The sequence below is a fragment of the Betta splendens genome, chromosome 9, assembly GCF_900634795.4.
Source record: "Betta splendens chromosome 9, fBetSpl5.4, whole genome shotgun sequence".
Classification (NCBI taxonomy): Eukaryota; Metazoa; Chordata; class Actinopteri; order Anabantiformes; family Osphronemidae; genus Betta; species Betta splendens.
The window spans coordinates 24,890,621-24,907,869 of record NC_040889.2 but is presented as its reverse complement, the minus strand read 5'-3'; the positions used below and the strand labels follow the sequence as shown (position 1 = coordinate 24,907,869).

The 17,249-nt window shown below is 51.4% G+C and overlaps 1 protein-coding gene across 3 annotated transcripts in view; it reads right to left on the bottom strand.

Moving 5' to 3' along the window:
- The window catches only part of sema6a (sema domain, transmembrane domain (TM), and cytoplasmic domain, (semaphorin) 6A), an 81,064-nt gene that overhangs the window by 11,569 nt on the left and 52,246 nt on the right, over positions 1–17,249 (bottom strand). The window contains exons 10-19 of one of the 3 annotated variants that reach the window (XM_029163834.3): positions 15,474–15,691; positions 14,042–14,173; positions 12,391–12,546; positions 10,258–10,431; positions 8,375–8,515; positions 8,219–8,296; positions 4,784–4,842; positions 3,980–4,000; positions 3,742–3,762; positions 945–1,124 (exon numbers count right to left, since the gene is read on the bottom strand). In XM_029163834.3, the coding sequence (XP_029019667.1) occupies positions 945–1,124; positions 3,742–3,762; positions 3,980–4,000; positions 4,784–4,842; positions 8,219–8,296; positions 8,375–8,515; positions 10,258–10,431; positions 12,391–12,546; positions 14,042–14,173; positions 15,474–15,691 (1,180 nt within the window). The remainder of the gene's footprint in view (positions 1–944; positions 1,125–3,741; positions 3,763–3,979; positions 4,001–4,783; positions 4,843–8,218; positions 8,297–8,374; positions 8,516–10,257; positions 10,432–12,390; positions 12,547–14,041; positions 14,174–15,473; positions 15,692–17,249) is intronic. The other 2 variants (XM_029163835.3, XM_029163837.3) reach the window with 2 other exon arrangements.

Sequence of the window (17,249 nt, the reverse complement as noted above, 5' to 3'; positions counted from 1 at the left end):
TTTCCTGTCCTGTTCCTCTTTGCACGGCTAAAGCAGATAATAAACTTATTAGTATTTAGAAGATGAAACGACTTCATAGCAGAATCATAACTGTCTGACAGCTTGGACTTACGTAACTTTAAATATGAGACATTTACTTTTGTAGAAACTCTTTAAAAGTCTTGTCTCGGCTCATCAGACGTTTTCTCTCTGTCTCCGTCCCTGCGTACAGTGAGTCCATGGGCGGCATCGACCTGGCTGCGCTCATGATGAATCACCCGTATGAATAATCAATACGTTCTCGTGGCGCTGCCTCTAATAGCGTGGACTCCGTAATGGACGCGTTGCATGTTGTTCCAATGGGCTCTGTAATTGCTGCGGATGTTTTATTACGAGACACAACATGGATCAGCAGCGAGCGGTGACCTTTCCTCCGCCGCCGCCACCGCGTCTCTGCTCTTTTCTCCGTCTCGTTTTTCCGGCCCGTTGTCCTTGAGGCGCTGCAGCGCTGGGCAGGTTGTTAACACATGAGAAAGGGGCGTTCAATGTCATGTCACTGTGTTGCAGGGCATGACGGAGCCGGGACTCGTCTCTGGGAAATAAATACATCACCGTCCTCCGAGTGTAATGGTCTGGATATTACATGTCCTGTGGGACATTACAGTCCACGGACATTAATTCTGTCCAGTGTGTGTGTGTGTGTGTGTGTGTGTGTGTGTGTGTGTGTGTGTGCGTGCGTCTCCTTATGCATAAACTGTGTGGGTGTGTTCGTGCACAGCGGGAGCCAATTTGTCCCCTGGAGAAAAAGTGATTCCCTATTGCTAGACGTCGTCAGCTGGAAGCAGCCAGGCAGCGGTGACTCCCAATTATAGGACCCCTCCCCTCCCATCCGCCGCCCCCCACCCCCCCACCCGCCCTTGCCACAGGTGACAGGGGGCCGCTCGCTGTTGCGTTCCAAGGCTTACCATTGGCTTCGGGCTGAGTCTGAGAGGGCACGGCCACGTACGGGTCCTCCCCTTTGTCTGAGCTCATGGGGGGCTCCTTCGGCTCCACCATGCGGCCCCGGCCCAGGGGGCCCTCGGCGGCCTCGGGTAGGGCCGTGGTGGGAAGTGAGAGGGTGTGATGATGGTGGTGGTGATGGTGGCCTGCCGGACACAACACAGGTTAACGGACGCTCGAGCAGGACGGGAACAGGGGTCGGTGCGTGTGAGCACACACACAGGCGCACACACGCACGCACACACCCACACACACGCACACACACACACACACACACACACACACACACACACACACACACACACACACACACACACACACACACACACACACACACACACCTGCCAGGCTGTGTGATGCTTCTGCTCCTGATCCTGGGCAACTCATTAGCAAATGTACATGCGTGTGTGATTCTCTAGACAGACATGTCTCTTTTTCCTGCCTCTCTCTCTCTCTCTCTCTCTCTCTCTCTCTCTCTCTCTCTCTCTCTCTCTCTCTCTCGCTCGCTCGCTCGCTCGCTCACTGTTCTGACTGGCATGTCAAAGCTCCGCTGGGCCTGTCAGAGAGGGGCAGCGTCGTGTGGAGCTTCTCACCATCACCGTAGGGGGCCTACCTTTAAAACGCAGGACCAGAGACCAACTTTGGATCCTTTGTTCCTGTCAAAATCTCTGCCTGTATTCGTTCCCCCTCTCATTTCTCCCATTTTTACCCGCAATCTAACTTTTTGATCAATTTTGCAGTGATTGCCAATCACCTTGATGCTCACTGTTAATTAGATATTTTTGTCCCTCAGATCGACTCCCACAGATGTGCGCAGCTGCTAACGTTTATGTAGCGACACGCCCACACGTGGATCAACCACCAGAAAAGTGAAGCCGTTAATGACTATGGCGGCGCACGGCGCCGCTGACCAACAGTCACATCCACGAGCTGTGTGGTGAAGCAGGTGACGGGTGGTTCCCGGTCGCCTCCGTCCCCCGCTGTGCGTCTGCACGCAGGCGTTTTCCTGCATCCACCCCTCAGCTCGTGCACGGGCTCCGTCTGCCCGTGTATTTCTGAACCATGCTAATCACATTAGCATCCCACTTGCTTACAGCTAAGTCAGCCTACGCACTTTCGCCAAGATATATATTGTATTTAACATAATGTGTTTAAGCCACTTATTTAGGGGAATAATCTCCCCCAGATGAGGAGTGACAACACTTTTATCAGCGTCCTCCGTGGAGCTCCGTCCCTGATTCCCCCTTTTAAGGCGCTGTCTCTCTCAGCGGAGGAGGTGACAGCAGCGAGGGTGTGTGTGTGCAGACATGCGAGCGTCTTCTCAATATGTGTTTATGCCCCTGTTTGAAGATGGAGGGGGGGGGGGGGGGTAGCATCGCCGCCGCTGGTAGACGCACAGCAGACACCCGCACACAACACCACCCAGAGCCTCCTCCTCCTCCACCGTGTGGCGTGGCAATCATTAAAATGATTTATTTAACTATTGGCCCAAGGCTGAGAGATTAGTGTGACAGGCCTATTTTATAATTCATTCCCCCACCGCCAGGGGAAGTGCAATTCAGGCAGATGACACACATAGCGAGGGAGAGAGCGAGCTTGGAGCCTCAGAGCTGCTCCACAGATCGGGAAAAAAAAAGAGCCCTAAACTGCCGACGGATGCACATCCCTCTTTTTCTACAGATTAAAAGAGAGGCGAGGACGTCTAGTCTGGAGCAGAGGAGAGGAGAATGAAGAGGGGGAATTTATATCTTCAAATCCATATCAACTCCTAACAGAGTGTGTGTGTGTGTGTGTGTGTGTGTGTGTGTGTGTGTGTGTGTGTGTGTGTGTGTGTGTGTGTGTGTGTGTGTGTGTGTGTGTGGAGCCCGTGGGAGCATATTCAGCACTATGGGGGCACACACCAACACAGATGCTTTTCCTGTGACCCTGAATCTCCAGAAGGAGGGAGAATCACAGTGGGGCTCAGCCACAGGGGGGTGAGACAGAGAGAGCCGGGCGTTTCTGGAACAACTTCAAAATATCTATTCCTGTCATTCTGTGAGGATCTGACTGTTTTGATCTGGCAGCTGCAAGGTGTGTGTGTGTGTGTGTGTGTGTGTGTGTGTGTGTGTGTGTGTGTGTGTGTGTGTGTGTGTGTGTGTGTGTGAGAGAGAGAGAGAGAGAGAGAGAGAGAGAGAGAGAGCGAGAGATTCACTGAAAACCTCTGATTAGATAAAAATGAGCTGGGTGTGAGTGCTGTGTTTGGGGGTCTGATCACATCTATATATCACATCCAGAACGATGAACTTGAAGGAGGCAGAGGTGCATAAATCAGCCGCCAGTGATGTGTGGCTGTAACATGGGTCGGTGGTAACTGCACATGCTCGGTGGCGGCCGGCAGCAACACAGCGGCTCTGCGCTGAGTCTGAACACACGGGTTTAATCTCTCTCCCTCCGCCTCCGTCAACACATCCCGTTTAATTTGCACCTTGAAGCATCTCTTCACCATCAAGACTTTAAAACATCAACAACCACATCCATCCAATTAGCAAAGCAAAGCAAAGGTCAGGGCTAATCAATGCTAGCGCGCGGGAGATAAAGAGGACAGGACGGGGGGAAGTAAAAGAGAAGATGTAATTGAACTAATCAAAACAACATCTGCCTTAAGGATTTTCTGATCTACGTTTCCGATTTCTAATTCTACGCCTGTTGAAACACCAAAGGGGACGGACGAGGGGAAAACACTGGGAAATGAAACTAAGCGGGCGAGCTCTAATGTTTTACCTTCGTAACTGGAAGGAAAGTCTATGGAAAAGAAGGAATCAAATGAATTCAGTTAAAAGCCTGCAAAGCTCATTAATAACGCGTCTTTACGCGCGTGGGAGGAGTTCTCATTTGCCTGAGAGGGAACGATTGATGAGAAGATGAAGAGGTGTGGCTGAAGTTCCAGAGACTGGAGAGATAAAATGCAGCCGCTGGCTTTTATGTGATTGCCTCTACAGTGTATGCATGGGACACTTACCGTTCAGCGCCACAAAGGTATCTGCAAGAAAACAGACCAGGGGAAAGCTGTTATTGCGTGCGGCAATAAAGAGAGCTCAGGCTTCAGCGCGATGCGAAGCCACGACTTTTAAGTAATTCCGAATCGACTGGCTGCTCGATAGTCTCCAACTTCTAATCAGAGGTGATCTATAAGGCTTCTGCGGCTAATGAAGGCCCTGCGCCGCGGCAGGCGCCGAATAAACACGGTGATGAAACCGAAGGGAAAGTGCCACACTTTCCTTTACGCTCAGTAAATAGTGGAAATTGAGATCAAATGGACTAAGATGAGTGATTTAATGTCGGGTTGTTTTGAAGGTTCTTCAGCGAACCGAGCGGCCGAAACAGAAAATCGAGACATTATCACGATAAATTGAACACTCTGGCGGCTTAATGTTTGGACGCACGTTCCCCGTGTGTGTCGTTCGCGGCCTCGGAGGCTGGAAGACCGGGTGACGCTCGCATTGACGCACAGCGTGAGCCCGTCCCGTCTCGTGGCGATCTGCGAGTAGCAGCCCCGTCTTTACTCAATGGGACACAGCACTCCATTAACCAGGAGAGCGGCGGCGCGGCGCGAGGAGGACGGAGGAGGACGAGCGCCGAGAGGGACAGATGGATGGAAGAGGCTGAAAGGGAGGATGGTGAGGGCTGAACAGACGGGGGGAGAGAGAGGCGACAGCAGCGACGAAGGAGGGAGCGGAGGGCAGAGAGGGAGGGGGGGGGGGCGAGCGACGGCGTGGGGGGTGCAGAGGAGGGGAGGAGCGTCGCAGTGAAGCGGGACGCTTACTTTGGCAGTCTCCCAGGCCATCTGTGTTGCCGTGCTCCACGTCCTGCTCGAAGGCCGACCTGCGGGGAACACAGACACGGTGGTCAGCAGCGGAAAGCGAAGCGGGCCGCGGCCCCGGCGAGGCGACGCGGGCCGCGGCCCGCTACTGCAGAGCCAGCGTGCGCCGCGCCTGCACACGGTGTGGGCAGCAGAGAGCCGCCCGGCGCTGGAGCAGAATCAAAGAGCACCTAGCAGGTGCCCCGGAGGCCCAGATCAGCGCCTGTGAAGAAGGCTGGCAGGCTCGTCAATCCATAACTGGCCCGGGACCCGCTGCCAGCGGTGCTGATACAAATAGATGCACGCTGATCTGACTCTAACCTATGTTATACCGTACGTACAGTACGCGAGGCACAACCAGCAGCTGCTCAGAGGCTCCGCTCCACCTCCACGTCTCACTGAGCACACACGCTTTGTTTGCATAAAGTGCACAAAATAACAGCAGAGCCGCGTTTTGCACATGGTTATGTACTGTAGCTGCTGTACTTGGCTCTTAGCAGTTGCCAAGCAACCAGAGGAGACTCCAGGAAGTTACTGGTCCTGTCCAAGGTAGAGCAAGGCATGCAATATTAAACAAATAAGATATTATTAACAATAATAATAATATTAATAGTTGAGGTTTAAAGCTGCTATTATTGCTGAGCTTAGTTGTTGCAGTCATGGGAGTGTTCAATGTGTTCACGTCCCGACACTATTTCTTTAGAAAACATAGATAAATGTTCATAATACAGTTTCACAAATCCTCTCCTTTTATGCCGCATCTGACATTTCTGGGTTGAGTCGACTTTTGAGGTTGAACTCCCGATCACATGGGCCAAAACCCGGGCAGTGAGGGGTAACCATGCTTGAGGGCCATCATATGACACAGTGGGAGCGCGGGAGACGGTTTTCGAAGATGTTATTTTCTGATGCAATCTGCACCGAGACCTGTTTTCTTCCTTGAAAGACCACCAGGCAGGCGGTGAGGAGATCTGTGAAACAGAGCGGACCAACTGTCAACCAGGATCACAGTCACGCATGGCAGCCTTCACAGGCCTCCTCGGCGCCCGTCCACCCGCCCCTCGTCTTCCTCACCCTCCACTGCTCACAATTATAGCATGAAGAAGAGTGATTTTTCCAAAACAGCATCACCCACCCGTTACACCCTCGTCTGAGCGGCGGGCGTGAACCTGACACGAGGACGAGCGCGTGAGACTTCAGGAGGAAGATACAGTTGTGTTTATTTATTTATATATTTATTCCTCCTTGTTATTGCCGGTCAGAGATGGCTGAATGGGCTCATGTGCTGTTTTCTATTGGACAGGACCTTAATTAAGCTGGAGATGGCAGACGTTACCCTGATGAAAAACAATTTCCCTATGAACGCCGCCACAATAAGAGCGGGACACAGCAAAAAGAGCAGCTTCCTCCTCTTATTTCCGGAGTTGGGCCCACATTTAATCAGCTTATCTGATTTGCTTCTCGCACACAGCCATAATCACAGCAGACGCAGAGTTGCACAATCAAACCCGTGCAAGGAGTCCCAGCATCTGCTACACTGGCTTCACATGTACCCGATACACACAGACAGCAGCCTCACGCGCCGCGAGGAGGCTGTTTGTGCCGCCGCGATCCCGAGGTCGAGGTCCCGTCGGTCGGGAGATGAATGCACGATGAGTTGTCACACTACGGCCGCGGAGCCTGAGCCGCACTTGGCAACATGTGAATGCGAAGAAATGACAGCGTGAACCTCGGGTTAAAAGGTTCAGCTCCCACAGCGGCTGCATTATACGTGCCTCTGCCGCTGCAACCACATAATGCATATTTAAATTAGGCTCAAGCTGCACACTACACAACAAGAGGCCGCCTTCAGTTGCTGAAATGCAGGTCAGGCATAATAGTGGAATTATTAATGCCAGAAGTGAATGGGAACGGGATTAATACACTGTAAATAAAGGTGGGAAACCTGGGGTTAATACACTGTACATAAAGGTGAAGCAATGCAAGTTTCCTGTAGGTTGTCAATGAGAATTGTGATTCTGATTTACAAAGAATCACGTTATTAATAAACAAACATTAATGAATATGCAGAGAACACATTCATGTAGCTAGTTTACACAATAACAGCGCTTGGTAATCATATACAATCATATGCATGAACACGGGGTGACTGGGGACCATATTGCAGGCGACCAGAGTACAAGCTGTTTTTAGGCAGTAGGTAGAAGCGGCATAACTCCACATGGGAACGCTGGCACGCTAGCACCAGGGCCAGATGGAAGAAGAAAGGCGGGGCGGCGTGCGAGAGAAATAATGTCAGAGAAAAGCTCGAAAAGGAGGATGGATAAAAATAGAAGGACGGAGCGGGCTGGGCAGGTAGGAGCACAGAGGGTGGCGGGTTAGACCGAGACCAGAGCAGAGACGGACGACGGCAGAGGGGGGGTTCAGCTGCACATATGCTTCTATTTTACTGCAGAAAAAAGGGGAAACTAACATTAAGTGTTTTCTCTGCAGGGGTCCGGGCTGCATGAGCCAACATTCTCACTTAACACCAAAAAGCACCGTCCCTGGTTCCATCCTCCTTCTGTGCAGCCTGGCAAATGCTTTGGAGAGACCAGCGCATCCCACCGGGCCTAATCCCTCTCTCTCTCTCGCTCGCTCGCTCGCTCTCTCTCTCACTTAGAAATATTGTAGCATGACACAGAGAGGTCATCTGCCCCTTTAAAGCCTCTATGTGGGCTGCGGCTGCAGTGGAAAGTCAGTCAGAACAATCCGCCGCTTTGACTTGATAATAACAGGATGGGCAGCGCGTGCGTTGCTGCAGCACATGCTCCGTGCGTGCGTGCGTGCGTGCGGCTCCGTGCGCCGTTGCTGTATTGGAAAGCCAGACCGGTGGCTTTGCAGCAGGGGGATCGAATTCATTCAGCATCAAATGGCCAGCGGAGCGCTGCTTCTTTTGTTATGACTTCATCTGTAGAAGGTTTCTTTCCACCACAGAACTCCATATGCTGTTTGTTCAGAAAGCATAATCTGGTTGTGTGTCATAACTGCAGCCACAAATTATAGGTACGGCGGCCATCGAGCGTTCCCCCCGCGCCGCACGGCCAACGCCGAGCCCGGGGCGAACAGCGCGTTCCTTCCATTCACCCGTCCAGCGGCCCTTTCAGCTGGAGGAAATTGCACTCGCGCACCATAAAATTAGAAAGATCAGAGACACGACAAATTGAGGAGCGAAGGCCTCTAGGTGCAGATTCTAAAGCCTAGTTTAACGTCCAGCGTTGCTCCTGCGTTAAGATAAATATAACCAGGACAAAAGTCTGGAATGTGTCATAATCTAATCACGATTTTGGAAAAAGCATGGATTGAAACTCTACGGCTCCCATGAGCCTCAGCGGCCGGCGCTGTGAGCGTTTTACTTACTTCACACTGCCGACCACCTGTCTGCAGGCTCCCTCTGACACCCAGCCACAGTACGGGTCCCTGGAGGCGATGCAGGACCTGCACAGCAAACACACAGGCGCGGGTCACGCGACGGGAGCGTTTCGGGGCCTCCGGCAGCGGACGAACGCATCTTACTTCTTGCATCTCCCGTGCCTGTCGCAGCGGGACAGCGGCACCTTCACCACGCAGGAGGAGAACGCCACCCACAGAGCGTGGCTCCTGCTGTCGATCTGCATGCCGATGATGCGCTTGTCCTCCACGCCGTCCACGCTGCACCTGCAGGAGGAGAGGAGGACGAGGACGAGCGTCGTTTAGGGTCAAAGGTCAGAGGAAAACACATTTAACCGTTCGTTTAAAGGAGGGGGAAAAAGGACGGCGATTAAGATGCGGTAGCGAGACAAAGTGTGAGGCCAGAAAGCGGAGATAATGTTGGTCTCCAGACGTGGGGTCAGGAACAGAGTGGAGATAAAACCAGATAAAGCACGCCGCGATACAGTTCCAGCAGATAAACGGACAGATGGGCACTGGGAGCAGTCAGCAACAACACTCTTAACTGTACAGCACGCTCACATAACCCCTCCCCTCCTCCATTCTTCCATCGCTCCATCCCCGCGGGTCTTCTTTGTCTCCTCGGCCCCACAGGAGCTCGCTCTAATCCCTCAGGGCGTGTGGAGCACTTTTCTGCCCGGCCATGGCTCTCTCCATCGCTGCATCCAGCTCCTGGGATTTAATCTCCACCGCGCAGTGCTCTGCTCTCGCATTATCGCTCTCAATTAGGGCTTAGGGTACATCTACACTGGGTAATGCACCACCGTCGGGCCTGCTTCTGATCCGGGCGGTCGGGAAGCGAGGCGGGCAGAGCCACTCACTGTACAAGACTCGGGCCAGATGGCCTGCGACAGACGAGGCCTCGCTCGCAAACACAGAGGAGGCGAGAAGGAGGCATGGTGAAGGGAGCAAGAAAGAAACGAGAAGGAGGCAGGCGAGGGGAGGGAGGAGGAGGCACGGTGAAGGGAGCGAGAAGAGGTGAGAAAGAGGGACGGCCAAGGGGAGCGAGAAGGAGGCAAGAAGAAGGTGCGGCCAAGGGAGCGAGAAGGAGGCATGGCAAAGGGAGCGAGAAGGAGGCGAGAAGAAGGTGCGGCCAAGGGAGCGAGAAGGAGGCAAGAAGAAGGTGCGGCCAAGGGAGCGAGAAGGAGGCAGGCGAGGGGAGCGAGCCGGCCTTCGTCTCCTCCGTGCGGCTCGTCATGCGGCTGCAGCATGTTGGATAACGAGCAGCTGTAGCCTTAAACGCCCTCAAGGCCTCGGCTCCTTCCCTCCGTCGTCTCAGCTGTCTCACACAATAACTTCTACTCAGCTCTGCTTCTTTCCATCTCTTCCCTGCGGTCGCCACCTCTCCCTCCTCTGTTTGTGCTGCAGCTCGTTCCTCCTCGTCCATTACTCGCTGTCTAAATATTTGCTTTGGCAGGGTTGCACCTTGGTTGCGCTTTTTCCCGATTCACCTCTAATCCAAACACGCGACGCGCCTCGCCGTGCGCGCGTGCACGAGACGCGCGTCGTCCACGCGGCGGCGCGATGCATCGGCGAGGGCCCGCGGGCCGGCGCCGAGCACAAACACGGGCCCCAGAGCGTGGCTGCGTGCGCGTTTCCTTTAATCAGCCGGCGTTTTGGAGGAGCTGGGCTCCGCTGTGGTCGGGAACCACACCACTACATTATCCAGAGCCTCGGGGGCTGCGTCTTTAATTTAGTAGCTGCGGTCGGGCAGAGTGTAACCTGATAAAACTCCTCTGAATGATAGAGTAGCCATCTGCTCGGCTGGCTCACCGTGCAGCCTGGGCCGGGGGAAATGACTGGTAGTGGTGGAGCGGGTGGGTCGGAGGCTCGGCTGGACTGGGAGAGCGCTGGAAACGTGCACAATGACGCGCTCTCTCCGAACACACGCATTTAGTAACGGCGCAGCAGCCGCGTCCACGTCCCGCTTCGTTTCCATGTGTCTGCGCGTGCGGAGCGGGAGCTCGTACCTGTCGGGGTTGTAGACGCTGAGCTCCTCCAGGAACAGGCTGTCGTTGAGGAGGCCGCTGCTCATCTTGGCCAGGAACTTGAGGATGATGCCTTTCTCAGACCCGAGGAAGACGACGGTGTGGTTCCTGTGGGGACCGGCCTCGCTGTCCACCACGATGCGTGTCAGACGGTACCTGGGCATTAAAAAAAGTTGCTCAAGCATCACAACTTTCTCCTCTGACTGATGCAACAGATCTCACAGCTTGGCTTGGCACAAGGTGGGCGATAATACAACTCAATCAGCATTACCTGGTAGAACAACTGGCATCAAGTTAGCCAATGACACCTCCATCTGACAGAAAGTGTTTTGGAATGGTGCACTTCAAAATGCTCAAATAAATAGACTGTTTACTTGACATGTGGTGCTACTGTATCTTAGATGCTGGAGTATATCTATCAATCAGCTCTCAGGCAAAGAATTATCTGATCATAAGTCTATATTATGCAAATGTGTTTTTCATGAATTTTTAATTAAAAGAGATGCGATTTAAAGATTAAAGATGAGATCTTATCCTTGAGCTTAGAAAGTTCACTTGATCCATCATTAATGGTTCACAGAGTGTTCTCTATGTCAAGACGAGTGAAAAGGCACCAAGTGAATTACTTGACTTTGGACGTGGTGAAAATGAGTCCAACCTTACTACAGAGAACAATTTACACTGGGAGTCCAGCATGAACAAGGCTAAGCCCCCGGTCCCATTTCCCTTCTGTTTTCGTGAAATCTCTCAAAGAACGCTGTGTATCCAATCAACAATAACAGCAATCCACAGGTCTAATATGGTTTGGATCCTTTGGAGCGTAGCCAGAGCTCCAAGGACTGTGTCACTGGGATTTGATCTCTGTGAAATAATACAATCTCAAGGACTAGGACATTCACTGTCTGTGCTATTCAGGATAATAAAAATCTGGAGTGGGGGATTCTTCAGCGTGTCTCCCCCTCCTCCACTTGATTCATTGCGGCCCAACAGCTGAGGTTCCTGCCACAGCCAGCGCCCAGTGATATCGGGGTGTCCTCTCCAGGCTGCAACCGGGATCAAACCCTATTACTGATTTCATTTCCAGTTGACTCCAGGTCAAGAACAATGTTTCGCACCGAGGCTTGTTACAGATGTCGTAAAATGCCTCCCTTCATGCATCCATGTTCCTTTTGGAGCTCACGTTAAGCTTCTAACCACTGCCTCTGACTTCCACGCTAGGTTCCACTCTCCATGGTGTCATTTCGGATCATTTCAAACCATCTCACAGCTGATTAGAAAAAACAGAAACCTTATTATTCATAATATGCCCAATGAAACAGTCCACTAATGAACAGAAAAGAGGTGTAGCGAGAGACATAAGCCGTTCACATTCTGACTAAGCCAGTATGTAGGTCAGACCTCAGCAAAGAGGAGATATGACACGATTCATTTGTAAGAGCTACGGAGAATCCTCTCAGCTTAAAGCGATGACACCGCTGCTGAAGTTCGTCAAGGGTCTGGCACGAAGTCCAGACGAGGAACTCCAAGCAACTGCAATTTAAAACGAGGTTTCACAAAAGCTCTGCCAGCGACTGGAGCCGGGCTCTGCTGATGGGATGTTGGTGGGCTGTCGTGGTCCCCCAGAGGTTGACTAAAAAAAATAAAAAACCCCAGACGGACCTTTATGATCAAATGGTATCAACCACACTACACTGTTTTTTGAGAAATAGGCTCAAATCCAGAAACTCGGGAGAAAAGCCAGCCACAGAATAAAAACAAACTCAAATCCGCTCTTTGTAACGTCCTCAAAGGATTTAAGCAAACAAAAGCTGAAATCATCGCCGTCGAAGCCGTCTTTTGAATACGGGCTCGTACTGTAGGTGTGAACGTGTAATTGTAACATCTAAGAATGCAGAAGGTTTCACCACATCACATCACAGTCACTCTGGGAGACCGGTGCAGATCACTGTTTCCTCCGATGTAGCAGAAATAGGTCAGCGGATGGTTTGTGGTGCAGCGCCGCTGTTTTAATGAGCTGCCTGGCTCTCGCAGCAGCACTTCACGTAATTATTGTCCTGGCCTGAAGAGGCTCCCAGGCCTCTGGTGACGACACACGCCGGAGTGTGTAACACTTACCGGACCATGGTCTTGAGGAACCAGGGCCTGTTAGCGATGGAGGGCACGGCCTCGTCCATCAGCGGGTGCATCTTAATGAAGTTGAGCGTGTCGTCGGGGAACTCGTTGGACACCTTGAACTTTTCCATGGATGGAGTGCCAGCACAGTTGCCGGGCCTGAGGAAGAGGAAGGTGATGAGGAAGGAGCGTGATGGGGGAAAATAAATGCAGGCAAAGTAAAAGAGAGAACGCGCGTGACTGGAAGGGGCGCCATCAATTTTTTAGGTTTCCTACAGATAACAGGAAAGTTCTGTAGCTTTAAATGACTAAACTCTCATTTCAGGAGGCTTTGGTCGGAGCAAGGGACACGAGACGTCTTCTTTTCTCTAGACTCGGGGCAAAGCACTGAGGCATTCTATCCATCTGATCCTTTTACAGGGAGTCGGTGAGCTGCTTGTAAAAAGAGAAGCTGCTTTTGATAGCATATCCCCTTTGCCGGCGCCTCACCTCTGAGCGCTCGTAAAGCCCCGTCACTGCGTGGTCTTTGATAGCCTGCCACGCCACATAATCCACATCAGATCCAAGAAATATCAACCAGATGGCCGCTGAATATTTGACACTGACAACATGTAAGAACCAGACTCTAATATATGCACATGTGTAGTCAGGAGAAATGTGGTGTGGGCATCGCTATAAAGAAGATGGAGAATCCTTCAGGCTTTCTGTGCATTAAACTCTCTGCTCATGATGTAAAATTACTGAATTTAGCTCTTGTAACACAGTCAGTCTTTAACTAAAGTGCAACTGTATGAAATCTATGATAAAAACATACATTAAAGTAGAAACTTTTTTAACTATTCAAGGTGATCTGATTTGAAAAGCGGAAAAATATTCTCTTTGACACATGAGCTTCATCTTAGCCTTCAAACCGATATTGTTAAAGTAAGTGGCAGCAGTTGCAGAAGCATTTATCAGAAGGCCGAGGTTATTGCGCCTCCTTTGCTGTGGCTGCGCTCATGTCTGGGGACATACGGCGACCAGAATGAAACCAGACATCTCTTAAATATGAAAATCTGCAAACGATTCGGTACGAGAGTGCAACACATGGAGGAACAATCTGCTGCAGGACCAGACCTAAGTGGCATTGTTACAGCTCCCCGTCTGTTTGCCTGCAGATAAAAAGCTTTGAACGCACCAGAGGAAGGAAATGAAATCAATCGCTGCAGAAAACAACAGTAGTTACATCTGATCTCTGCAACGTCTGACCTCGTTGAACATAAACAGCTAATTAAATGCTAATTGAGGCAAGTGGGTAAACTGGTGCGGGCCAACAGCGGCTCGCGCCCACGGGGACGAACGTTAGGGCTTTCTGTCGGTGAGGAACCACGCGGGGCACCAACCGTTATCGTGGCCCAGATCTTCGGAGTAAATCTGTTTCTTCCTGGAGGACAGCGGAGCAGCTTTTAGCGCGCTAATTAGCAGCGCTATAGATCGGAGATTGATCAGGCTGGTACATTTGTGAAATGAGTCCGCCATCTGTAAAACGACGGGTCGTCGGGTACAGTTGGACGGGGGTGGGGGGGTGCAGGTGTGGGTGTGACGCGCTGTGGAATGGGATGTGTAGTCCCATGTGCATGCGGTGGTACGTGTGGCTCATTGTGTGCGGCGGTACCTTGGCTTGGGAACCCTCTCCTCGGGAAACGGCGTCCAGGTGGAGTCGGGGGATTTCTGTTCTTTGAAGCGGCCTGTGAACGTGTTGGCCACCTCCGCCATGTCGTAGGCGCACACCGCCGAGCCTGGAATGCTGCCGCACACACACACACACACACAGGCGCGCGTCAACAAGCGCGCTCGCACCAACGTATCGGAGGAGCACCGTGCCATGGCTGGACCGTCACCGGGAGGCAGAGAACGCATCAGCAGGCCCCGTTCCCGGGGTCGAATCCCCCGCGGTGGGCTGTCTACACTGGACATGCGCTCCAGTTTAAAGATTACACAGTTGTCCAGTCCTTCATCTTCTGTTTCTCCTACTTACTTAAAATGGAAAATATGTCATTTTTAATTGGTCTGTAAACACGCCAAGCCCGATGAGGACAGCGTTTCCCAGCCCTCCCCCCAAAGCCTGAGTTTACCCAAAAGCCTGGAGGCAGAGGAGTTCATCACAAGTCCACTGTCAGGCAAGAAGCATAAAAGGCAGCTTATCTTACTACTGCTATTCATTTGGGAAGGGGAAAACACCCGTCTTGTGATAGCAATGGACACACTGGCTTCTTTGCAGCTGGTGGAATCCATGCATAGTAGATTGCTGATTCACTTTTCTATTTTTCCCTCATGTGCGCTCAGAAATAAAAACCTTAGAGTAGCTTATTCTTCGCCCGTCGCTCTTTTGAAGGGAATTTTTTGATTGGCGCTCTCTCTGTATGAGCCAGCTGGATTTTATGGCTGTTGCATCATGGGTTAAACTCATTATGGAGACGTTGGGGAGACGGGCGTACACAAGGGCAGTATTATGGAGCACAAGGTCAGAGAGCTGTTAATTCCGAGCTTGGCTCCTAAATTACAGTAATTACCCTCCGTATTGGATACGTACAGAAAGTTAGACAGTCGCACGTCTGTTTATAGCAGGCGGCCAACAAGGCAGATAGATGGTGATGATGACGGCGAGCGAGCCAGACAGACAATTAAACATTACCAACCCTGAGTGCTGCCTACAGTCTAACTGCGCTGCCTCTAATTTCACTCCCTGACTATTAAACGGAAAATTAATGCCAGGATCAAAACCAGCGCATATAGACATTTTCACAGGCGCCGCTTCATTGGGTTTTAATGTCTATTAACCATGCCCAATTGCATTGTCACAAGCAATTGTCTTATCTGCTAAAAAGCAGCCATAAAATGGAAAATTACAATATGTGCGCGCTATCGGCCGAGCTCTATGGCTGTGTGGTAATTTTCAATTTAGATATCAACTGCCTATGAATATGAAAGGAGCTCTGCGTATGAATTGCTAACAGGGGAAATAAGGTTAGACACCTGCGTGTCAAAGGGCATCTAAACTGTTGCAGCAGCACATCAAACTGAATGAATGGGTGAATGGCGGCTACCTGTTGTAAGGCGTGGAGAAGGTCGCCATGACGACGTCCCTCCCGCTGACGTGAATGACGTCCGTCACGGCCTGCAGGATGTTGAAGTAGAAGTGCGAGTCGCCGGGGATGGAGCAGTTGAGCCGCGACTTGAGGAAGGAGGTCCACTGCTTCTCCAGGACGCGGGGCGAGCCGCCGCGGTCGTTCTTGCAGACCCTCGCCACACGAGGGAACACCACCTGCCCGAAGCAGAGGTTGGAATGAGTGTGGGCGTTTCTCAAGCTTCTTTATTGGAGCTTCATTTTGGAGTCTGTCATTGACCAAAGTCAGGATTGATTAACTTTTATTTGCACAATTGGGCAATTTTTTTTCCAGTGTTAAGCTTAGTTTCTCCAATGCACAGTAGAGCTGGGGCCTGGGCACAGTTGATTGGGCCTGATTCACTACATTGTCCCTCCATTGGAGTTTGATCTTAGCCCTTAATTGTTCCCGGCATCCTGCCCTGTGTGGCCCTGTGAAGGACACGAGTCTTAAGCTAACGTTTCATCACTTCGCGGCAAACGAAAGGCGCAGGGCAATAAATTTGCGGCTCTGATTGGCCGTTAGCGAGTCGGCACCTGGCAGCCCAAGATTTAAAGTGTACGGCTTCAAACGGGAGCCGGGGATGTAATTACAACTGTGCTGTAGGATGATGTAGCCAGCGTAGTAATTAGCTGTTGTCACACTATACTTATGAGCAATAAATCTAACCCTGACCTGAAATTGCAACCTAGAGTAAACAGTGTGAATGGGAGCGAACGTGCATTTAAAGCAGACAATCGCGCGCGCACGCGGGGCCTTCGCCCACGCGAGAGCCTCAAAAAAATAAAAAACCTGTTCGCTGGGAGATTATAGAGCGGCCAGATTACAGACAACGTATTACACAGAACAGGTGAGACTGTCAAAGTAAATGTGGAATTATGTCAGCTTTGCATATTGCAGTTCAGCTGCAGTTCAGTCTCTCCCCGACGCTCGCTGAGCGCTGCCTCATGCATACGTATAGAAACCGCTTGTAATGAACAAATAACTCAACTCGCGGGCGGAGTGAGAACTTGTACCCATTCAACGTTCTCCAACCCGACAATAAAACGGGTAAGCGCAGTCCTTCCACGGCAAATTCATCAATTTGCCCTAAAGCACAGTGGATGTTTAAGCTGTCAGCGAAGGCCATTCTTCAGTCTAATAATGAAGAGATATCATTTGCTAAATGTTAAATTGCTCTCTGCACCATCGGCTCCACCGCCACACGCGTAATTATACTGACACTGCTTTGAAAACACCCGGCAGATTGAGAGGCTCGATCTGCATTCATGCTCGGTATAACACATGCCTGTCACTCCTGGCAGGGAATCCATTATTCCGGTGTGTTCCGCTCTGTTCTCGCCTCATGCCCCCTCTTTCTCGCGCTCTCTTTGTGTGTTTCTGCTCATTTATTCTTTTTTTTTTTGTTACGCATTATGTGCTGATATGAAATTAAACTTCCGCAGGTCAGGGTCACAAAGCTTTACTCCCACTGGAGTGAAACCTGGGGAAGCCTCCGTCTGTTCCCGCATTTCCAAACTATCTCATTTCTCGCAGACTCTCGGGGTGAAGGCCTCCTGGGAAACGCTGAAATGACGGGTCAGACGGGAGTGTGCTGGACAGGCGGAGACGTTGAAGCGGTATATTTAGCCCTCAGAATGGGATCTCCAGACACCCGCACGCATTTCAGCTTGAATCTATTTCAGCTCCCGCATCCTGTCCAGTGTTTATCTGTTA